General features: G+C 40.4%; 1 protein-coding gene across 1 annotated transcript in view; it reads left to right on the top strand.

Annotated features, from left to right (window-relative positions):
- Positions 1-592: 592 nt before the first annotated feature.
- LOC106562097 (putative NADPH-dependent quinone oxidoreductase VAT1L) overlaps positions 593-10,225 on the top strand; it is a 36,909-nt gene continuing 27,276 nt past the window's right edge. Inside the window, exons 1-7 of the mRNA XM_082957785.1 lie at positions 593-996; positions 1,983-2,112; positions 2,372-2,587; positions 3,372-3,514; positions 5,192-5,295; positions 8,838-8,893; positions 9,037-9,231. Coding sequence (XP_082813911.1) covers positions 767-996; positions 1,983-2,112; positions 2,372-2,587; positions 3,372-3,514; positions 5,192-5,295; positions 8,838-8,893; positions 9,037-9,231 — 1,074 coding nt within the window. The 5' untranslated portion in view covers positions 593-766. The remainder of the gene's footprint in view (positions 997-1,982; positions 2,113-2,371; positions 2,588-3,371; positions 3,515-5,191; positions 5,296-8,837; positions 8,894-9,036; positions 9,232-10,225) is intronic.

Raw genomic sequence — 10,225 nt, 5'->3', positions numbered from 1 at the left:
CCAGATGGTGACCAATACTACAAGTTATTTCCCTCTCGTCCATTGAAATAAACATCACTTTATTTTACAAGTTTGAATTAGTGCCAATGCCATGCTTCTGTTTTTGCCATCAAGTCAACATTAACTAGGCTCATCAGCACGACTGACTGAACCCTTTCGTCTCCACTAGACTCTCAACTGCGCGACACACGTGATCAATTTAGGCACCAGGCGTGTCCCTACTAATAATTTATATATATACACTAGATGACTGCAAGGGGGCGCTGAGTTGTAGTTTCTGTACCTCCATCTTGGCACTTCCCCACCGGTGTAAAACTAATATTTTGGAAGCTACATAAATACATGTATGAATGTCTACATTCGTTTTTGCCACGTGTATTATGTTACAGACAATGTAATGCATACTTTTAAATCATATTATGCGAGCTAAACGTAAAAAAATATATATATATATTTGTAAAGAATCCTTAAAGTATATATTTATTTGATGAATAATGTTACTGTCCCCACTACAACAAAACAATACTTAAATACATGTAATTTTGTCCTTGAAACGTTTAATTGAGGAGTGCCAATATGGCGAGTGGTGGCTTCAAATCCTCTCTTTGGCCAATACACAGCACCAGCAATCCAAGGTTTATAAACATCTTTGGTGCGAATAGCCTCTCCCTCTTCCAAAAGAGAACTGATTCAGCTCATACTGCGCATTCTGAACTTGGAAGGAGGGAAGGACCAGTTACAATCTCGAGCATCCCCTTCCAGCCCCATGAAGCCCACCGACATGGCTAAAGAAGGAACGGAGTTGACAGAGGAAACTGAGCACATGATAGAGAAGAATGGAGCAAAAGAAACAGAAAATGTCCTATCTGCAGGAGATACCAAAGAAATGAGAGCCGTAATACTTTCCGGTTTCGGGGGTCTCAACAAACTCCGGGTAACCAAGAAGGCGATGCCTGAGCCACAGGAGGGAGAAGTGAAAATTCGCGTCAAAGCATGGTAAACGTTGCATATTAAACTGTTGATTAATTGTTACATTGATGCCTGCCTATATGATCTTAAAATATCAGTGATGCGAAGTTACCACATTCATACGTGTATTGCAACATGTTGCAGATTCTGATTCAGTATGGGCGAGCCATGAATAGACCTTGAATTAAAGTAGGTTCAACTCGACCTGTATAGTTTGTAAAAGTGACACGAGAAAAGGACTCATTGCATTCATGAAGCCGCATGTCCTCTGAAGTTTCACTGTCTGTAGTAGATGATTAATAAGGACTGTCTGTGGACCAATCATGCAAATGAAAAGCAAAAACACCTGAAATGTTGGAATGAATTACAATTTGGCTTGATAAAATGATTTGCTTGGCTTGTTCTTGACTGATCATCTTAATGAGCTTTTATTGGCTATGGCAGAAGGGGGAATACCTCGAGCCTGTTGAAATTGATTTTCTCATTACAACTGGCTCATACAAAGTCCTACAATTGTGGTATTTGTGCTCTATTCTCTTATGATAGTCTACTTGGCATTTACTAAGTAGATTCTGTTGAGGGATTGAATAGTTGTCTTTAGTCCAACCATATTGTTTTATTGATAATATTGAAATCCATAATAAATACACATAAACTATACTTTCAACAAGTGGCATGCAATTTTTCCATAAGAGGGAGAGCCTGTTACAGATATGCTCTATCACAGATTGGCTATTCATTGTTCAGTGCATGTGAATCCCCATGGCCTTGGAACTGTAGCCCCTTTTAATAGTCTGGAATTCAAGCATGGGTTTGTAGATGTCAAACTGTTTGTGTTGTGAATCTATGACTGCTAAGGCATTTATTTACTAACATATTTTAAGTCTAAGTAACATTTATCGAATAGTGAAAATGTCCATCATGCATTATTGTGTCTTCTCCAATCACCTAAGTTAAAAATAAATAACTGCTTGATTGTGAGGTTAATATCAATGAGACATTTACTGTTGCAGTGGCTTGAACTTCCTGGATCTTATGGTGCGTCAAGGTAATATTGACAATCCTCCGAAAACTCCACTTGTCCCTGGATTTGAATGTTCTGGAATAGTTGAGGCGATGGGAGAAAACACCAAGGGATTCGAGGTCAGTGAATCCAGATCACAGTATGTTACAGATATTATGTCATGGATTAGTAGCACAACTATATTGATCTCACTTTGCATTTTTACCTCCCAAAATATTGATTTGTGTTCCGGTTTGAAATGGTTAATGTTGATATTTTGAAATGCATTGGTCAGAGTAACATGTGAGGTTTGTTGCATTTCTTAAACAAACCTGTAACCATGTCACCTCTCAAATCTGCATTTATCATATTTTATAGCTTACCCTTTCCTCTCTCCAGATAGGAGACCGGGTTATGGCTTTTGTAAATTACAACGCCTGGGCAGAGGTGGTTTGCACACCGCTGGATTACGTCTATAACATGCCTGATGATATGACTTTTCCTGAGGCAGCGGCCTTCTCCATGAACTTCGTGGCTGCCTACATGATGCTGTTTGAGGTTGCCAATCTCCGAGAGGGGATGTCAGTATTGGTCCACTCAGCAGGAGGGGGTGTGGTAAGTCAACTCCCGAAAGGAGGTGTAAAGAAAAACACAGCATCTGAAAATGATATCAGTGATGTTACTATAGATACCGACAAGGTGCGTATCTCTGGTGGCTCTTGAGGGTAACAGCCTGTGGCTATTATCAGACAGCTCAGATGCTGTTTTACATAATGCCCTATTCATGATTGAAGATGATGGACAGATGTGGCTGAGAAAACGACATCTAGGAAAGATGTGACTGTGGTTGAAGATAGAGAGTGTCTGGGCTGTGCTGGTTACAGTATATATGCACACAGACTCTTCAGAATTATTATTAATTAAAAAAAAATTACCAGACATTGAATTATCAGGCTCATGTAGCACATTTCCCTTTAGCGAAAGCACTGTTAGTGATTCCCAGCTTTAATAATTAAACATAACTAGAGATGTAACTATACTCCAGAGATGCTCCTACAGACTGTAATTCATGAACAACCTCTTACAGTGTGTCAACATACAGACTGCTCAGATTTCAGACTGATGCACACAATGGGGTATAACTCTGTTGTTTAATTCACGTATGTAGTACCATACTGTAGTGGAGATGGACAAGAAAACATTTACTGTCTTTACCTAGTGTGTTGAATGATTAGAACAGGATGAGAATAATTATTATAATTATTTTTCATATCAAATATGGATTATGGTTGGTAAAGCTGTGATGCATAACCTGTGGAAATGTCATTGTCTGGATTGGCCTTGTGTAATACTGTCTGTGTCTTGGAGAGTCTGACTAGGATTGTGTGGTGTTTTTCAGGGTCAAGCTGTGGCTCAGCTGTGCTCCACTATACCCAGCGTCACCGTGTTTGGAACGGCCTCATCTTTCAAACATGAAGCCATCAAAGACTCTGTGACCCACCTCTTCGACAGAAATGCTGATTATGTACAAGAAGTTAAAAAGTAAGGTTTGTTTTTTGTTCTACAATAGCAATTATTGGGATAAAATCTTTATTCTAAACATAGAGCTGCGGAGGTAATTGTTCTACACAATTTTTATGAATAAGACTAATTTGTTAGCAAATGTGTAATTTCGTTGGATCTTACAGGTTTATTAAAATATGTTTAGATATAATTTCACATAATTACTAACAATCTCTTTCAGTTTATAATGTACAATTTGATATGTACATATGAAATGACAATGATAATGTGATAACGTAGAATACAGAGCATGTAGAGCTCAGGGAGAATGCAGATGTTAGTCGATGCCATATTTGGACGTGTGTGGCTGCGGTCCCTATGGCAACACGCAGCTCGTCTCCGAGAGCAACGGCAGTGTGTGGGGCAGAGTGCTCAGAGGCTCTCTGAAGGCAACCTGCAACAGGCTGTCTGCTGGGGACGTGGAACAGCTGGGCCAATCAGGAAAGCGCCCTGATGCCTCATAAATACTATGCCCATTTAGATCACATTGCATGTCGTTGTCTTGTCTGTTCCAAACATATTACTCACCATATGTCTGCTGCAGAGGGACAAGTGAGAGCCATGAGAAAATGAGTTTTGATCAGTCATGGAAATAAAAGTGCTGAAAACAAATTGGCTCCATATTTAAAAAGTAGATGGAGAACAAGCTTTGGAGGAAAAATACTGGAGTTTTGGTGCAGGTACAGACAACTAGCGCAAAAATAATATTGCGATATTATCAGAACGATACGATATATCGTTCAAAAATAATATCCCGATATGTAACTGTATGGATTTTGTCTCCCATCACTAATTATCTTGTTTGATTGGCAATCAGTGCAATCCATAGGGATGCTGCCGCCTCAATAGGAGACAATCAGAAAAGAACCCTCTATGCCAAGGCCAACTTCATGTCTACTGTCTAATAGGAATAGTGTTTTGGAGGTGAGTCATGCAGTCAGGAGGCTTAAAGCATGTCCATCCGATAATCACATTCTGAATTTATTCTGAAGTGCTTTATAAATGCGTACATTCAACCAAGCTTTCCTCTTGAGTTCCTTTCTTAAGGAGCCTAATCCTTGGTTCCCCCTCAGTACTTATTGACAGAGGGAGAATACTGTCTGCCTGCATATCACAATGGTAGTAAATACAGCCATATCAGAGGGAGAGGCAGATTAATAAGCCTTTCATCTCTGTGGCCTCACATTCCTCTCAGGATCAAGAGAAAAGCAAAAAAGCTCATTTTACAATATGCAAGGCCATGGGCATCATAAGACCGCCGAGCAGTTTAGCCAAGCAGGCGGGCAGGCCACTAGGCAGAAAGGAAGGCATTAGGACCCCTTGATCAGAACATGCCTCTCATTCTTTCTTTCACATTGGTGCTCTTAAGTGAGTCATGCTACGAAAAATTGCACTGATGGTTAACCTGTCCAATGCTTTTAATACTGTATCACTTGAAATCAAGAGTGGAATTTGATGGAACAAAAGGCTGATTGAAATGTCAATAAAGTGGATTGTTTAGTATTTGCTAAAAATATATAAATGTAACTATTGAAATCTGAACTAAACATTGAATGACTAATAGATTGATAGGCGTCTGATGAAGCCTGTAGTTGAGGCTATCTGTAAATGAGGAACATGTTGATTCTCGTTAATTGAATTTCCTGTATTTGGTAGGATTTCTCCAGAGGGAGTGGACATCGTCCTGGACTGTCTGTCTGGGGAGAACACTGGTAAAGGCCTCGGTCTGCTGAGGCCTCTGGGAACCTACATCCTCTACGGTTGGTGTCCTATCAGGATGCTACTCATAAATTTGCTACATTGTGCCACCAGTATCGCACATAAGACTCTAGAGATATGATGTGGTGTTAGCCTGTGAATGATGAAGTATCTTGAGTGACATTTTTAATTTAGAACATTTCAAACTTACTGACAGGTATTGTATATAGGTTAGGCACCATTGTACTTGTGCTATACTGTACATATACACTGCCTTCAAGAAGTATTCACACCCCTTGATTTATTCCATATCATGTTGTTTTACAGCCTGAATTCAAAATTGATTAAAAAAAAAAAAGTCTCACTCATCTACACACAATACCCCGCAAGGACAAAGTTAAAACATGTTTTTAGAAATGTTAGCAAATGTATTCAAAATTAAATACAGAAATATGTAATTTACTTAAGTATTCACACTCCTGATTCAATACATGTAGAGGCAGGTAGTCTAGTGGTTATTGCGTTGGGCCAGTAACCAAAAGGTTGCTAGATCGAATCCCTGAGCTGACAAGGTAAAAATCTGTCGTTCTGAACAAGGCAGTTAACGCACTGTTCCCCTGTAGGCTGTCATTGTAAATAAGAATTTGTTCTTAACTGACTTGCCTAGTTAAATAAAAGTTAAATAAAAAATGATAAATATTTTGTGCCAGTAATTACAACTGTGAGTCTTTCTGGGTAAGTCTGTTAAGAGCTTTGCAAACCTGGATTGTACAATATTTGCCCATTCTTCTTTAAAAAAAATAGTTGTTGATCATAACAAGACTTCCCTTAGATTTTCAAGCAGATTTAAGTCAAAACGGTAACTTGCCACTCAGAAACATACACTGTCTTCTTGGTAAGCAACTTCAGTGTAGATTTGGCCTTGTGTTTTAGATTATTGTCCTGCTGAAAGGTGAATTCATCTCCCAGTGTCTGGTGGAACAAGGTTTTCCTGTATGATTTGCCTGTGCTTAGCTCCATTCTCTTTCTTTTGTATTCTGAAAAACTCCCCAGTCCTTAGTGATTACAAGCATACCCATAACTTGATGCAGCCACCACTATGCTTGAAGAGTAGTACTCGGTAATGTGTTGTATTGGATTTGCCCCAAACATAATACTTTGTATTCAGGACAAAAAGTTAATTGCTTTACCACATTTTTTGCATTATTACTTCAGTGTCTTGTTGCAAACTGGATGCATATTTTTGAATAGTTTTGTTCTGTACAAGATTCCTTCTTTTCACGGTCAATTAGGTTAGTATTGTAGAGTAACTACAATGTTGTTGATCAATCCTCAGTTTTTTCCTATCACAGCCATTAAACTCTGTAACTGTATTAAAGTCACTATTGGCATGGTGAAATCCCTGAGCGGTTTCCTTCCTCTCCGGCAACTGAGTTAGAAAGGACACCTGTATCATTGTAGTGACTGGGTGTATTGATACACCATCCAAAGTGTAATTAATAACTTCATCATGCTCAAAGGGATATTCAATGTCTGCTTTTTATTTTATTTTTACCCATCTACAAATAGGTGCCCTTCTTTGCAAGACATTGGAAACCCTCCCTGGTCTTTGTAATTGAATCTGTATTTGAAATACACTGCTCGACTGAGGAACCTTACATATAATTGTATGTGTGGGTTACAGAGATGAGGTAGTCATTCAAAATTCATGTTAAAAACTATTAATTCACCCAGAGTCCATGCAACTACTTACACTACTTGACCAAATGTATGTGGACACCTGCTAGTCGGACATCTCATTCCAAAATCATGAGCATTAATATGGAGTTGATCCCCCCCTTTGCTGCTATAACAGCCTCCACTCTTCTGGGAAGGCTTTCCACTAGATGTTGGAACATTGCTGTGGGGACTTGCTTCCATTCAGCCAAAAGAGCATTAGTGAGGTTGGGCACGGATGTTGGGCGATTAGGCCTGGCTCGCAGTCTGTATGGACTTCGCTTTGTGCACAGGGGCATTGTCATGCTGAAACAGGAAAGGGCCTTCCCAAACTGTTGCCACAAAGTTGGAAGCATAGAATCATCTAGAATGTCATTGTATGCTGTAGCGTTAAGATTTCCCTTAACTGTATCTAAGGGGCCTAGCCTGAACCATGAAAAATAGCCCCAGACCATTATTCCTCCTCCACCAAACTTTACAGTTGGGACTATGCATTCCAGCAGGTAGCATTCTCCTGGCATCCGCCAAACCCAGATTTGCCCGTCGGACGGCAAGATGGTAAAGTGCGTTTCATCACTCCAGAGAACGCATTTCCACTGCTCCAGAGTCCAATGGCGGTGAGCTTTACACCACCCCAGCTGACTCTTGGCATTGCGCATGGTGATCTTAGGCTTGTGTGCGGCTGCTCGTCCATGGAAACCCATTTCATGAAGCTCCCGACGAACTGTTCTTGTGCCGACGTTGCTTCCAGAGGCAGTTTGGAACTCGGTAGTGAGTATTGCAACCGAGGACAGACGATTTTTACTCGCTACGCTCTTCAGCACTCAGCGGTCCCGTTCTGTGAGCTTGTGTGGTCTACCACTTCGCGGCTGAGTCGTTGTTCCTCCTAGACGTTTCCACTTCACAATAACAGCACTTACAGTTGACCGGGGCAGCTCTAGCAGGGCAGAAATGTGTTGTTTGTCTATGGAGATTGCATGGCGGTGTGCTCGATTTTATACACCCGTGTGGCTGAAATAGCCGAATCCACTCATTTGAAGGGGTGTCCATATACTTTTGTATATATAGTGTGTGTGGCTTGTTAAGCACATTTTTACTCCTGAACTTATTTAGGCTTGCCATAACAAAGGGGTTGAATACTTATTGACTCAAGACATTTCAGCTTTTCATAAAACTTTTTTTTTTTTTAAATGGCTTTGACGTTATGGGGTATGAAAAATCACAATTTAATCTATTTTAAATTCAGGCTAAAACACAACAAAATGTGGAAAAAGTCAACAGGTGTGAATACTTTCTGATGGCACTGTTTCCTATGACATAGCTTAGACCACAAATATTTGTATGTTTCTTGTAAGATATAGGCTCAAGATCTTTCACCTTGTCTAAGGACACTTAGAATACATATGGTCCAATTATTTATAGGTAATATCCCTCCATCTACTCAATAGTCAATCTGGACAGAATTTAAGCGACCGCTTGAACCTCATTGAAAACCAAGGGTGCGGTGTGATTCAGTGTGAAATGTAGGTTGATTCAAATGGATAAAAAAATGATACCTGAATTTATTTTACTTACCCTGGCTTTTATCCACATCTGAATTGTTTAATGACAGGAGTCTTCTTGGGTTTCAGATAATGTAGAATTAGTTTTTCTGTCAGTATGACAGTCGTGGAGTTGTAACACTAGTGCGGCATGAATCAATTAATGGTATGACGGTGAACAGAGTTCATTTACTGTGCCAGATCAAAAAGAAGCAACCACTCCTCCCCCACATTAACCCCTCTTCACCTCACGGCTCTTTACGGTTCACCTATCACTTCAGCCCAACAGTTAACACCGCCACCCTGTCTCTCTCTATAAGCTTGTGTCTTTGTTTTTGTGTTTTCAGGCTCATCAAGCATGGTGACCGGGGAAACAAAGAGTTTCTTCAGCCTTGCAAAATCTGTGAGTCAGAAATGCTGAGTCTGTCACTGAGTTTACAGAATGGAACAGTCTGTTTAATATTTATCGAACATTCATTACTTACAATGAAGCACAAATGAGTTATTGGGGTAAGTGATGTGTGTGTCTCTGGTTTGACTCCCCAGTGGTGGCAGGTTGAGAAGGTGAACCCTATTAAACTCTACGAGGAGAACAAGGTCATTGCTGGATTCTCGCTGCTCAACCTCCTGTTCAAGCAGGGCAGGTGTGGGCAGGTGAAAACGGTGGTGGAGAAACTCTTCTCCCTCTACAACCAGAAGAAGATCAAACCTGTGGTGGACTCCCTGTGGGCACTGGAGGAGGTAAGTGGACAGCTGGTGGGCAGGGACATTTCCCTGAACACATCTGGCATGATGTCTTTGACTGGCAGGTCTGCTATACAGCCAATCTGGGAATGATCCACACGGTCACTAAGGAAACACAGATGGGTAGTCGGAAAGTTTTAGAGAAGGTGGTATGGAAACATCTTGGATGGAGTGTCATCTGTTGTTTGTCACTGTTCCGCTGTTAGTGGACGTCGGTTCGGCCCGCAGATGGCAGGTGGGCCGTTGAGACCGGTTGCTTGTTTTGATGGCTGCAGTTATGCGACGTTCACATTCACGCCCACATGAAATCCATACATCAATCTCTCCTCTCCATCTCTGCCAGTGCATCTCTCTGGGTGTCTTCCTCTTTCTGTTTCTACACTGTCACCAACTCTGTTTGTAAAGAAACACAAATGTGACATTTGGGTGTTTCACACATTCTGCTATTTCTGTGGACTTGATTGTGGAATTGCTAGTGGTTAGCAGGCAGCTCAGCACAGAGGGTCATAGAGTCATTTATTGAGACTACAGTCCTGCTGCTATGAGGTAGATGATTGGTGGTTTAATTATTCACAAGATCCCCTGCTTATAAAACAGTGAAAGCCTTCCCGGAGCTTTTCCTCTCCATTCATATTACTGGTGTTTACCTCCACTCAGTTATATTTCTTTATACACATATACAGTATATACAGATATATATATATACAGATATTGACCAAAATCTGTTTCTGGTGAAAAAATTTATAGACAAATTGAATTATTTCTGTCCCTCCTATTGAATGTCTGAGACACAACTGTACATTTCATTTATCCATTCCAGGAAATGTGAATAGTTTCTCTGGTAAGGCTGACATGTTGTTATTTGAGTAGAAACAGTCAAGGAGATACAGTGTGTCATGTAATTTGATTTAATTACATTGTGTTGGTCAGGTGGCCAGTTCAAGTCACAGAGCTGACCTCTCTGATTCAGAGGGGTTGGGTTAAAAGCGGA

This window comes from Salmo salar, chromosome 11, assembly GCF_965601325.2.
Source record: "Salmo salar chromosome 11, fSalSal1, whole genome shotgun sequence".
Lineage (NCBI taxonomy): Eukaryota > Metazoa > Chordata > Actinopteri > Salmoniformes > Salmonidae > Salmo > Salmo salar.
Note: the sequence above shows the minus strand (reverse complement) of the source record. Positions and strands in the feature narration are given on the sequence as shown.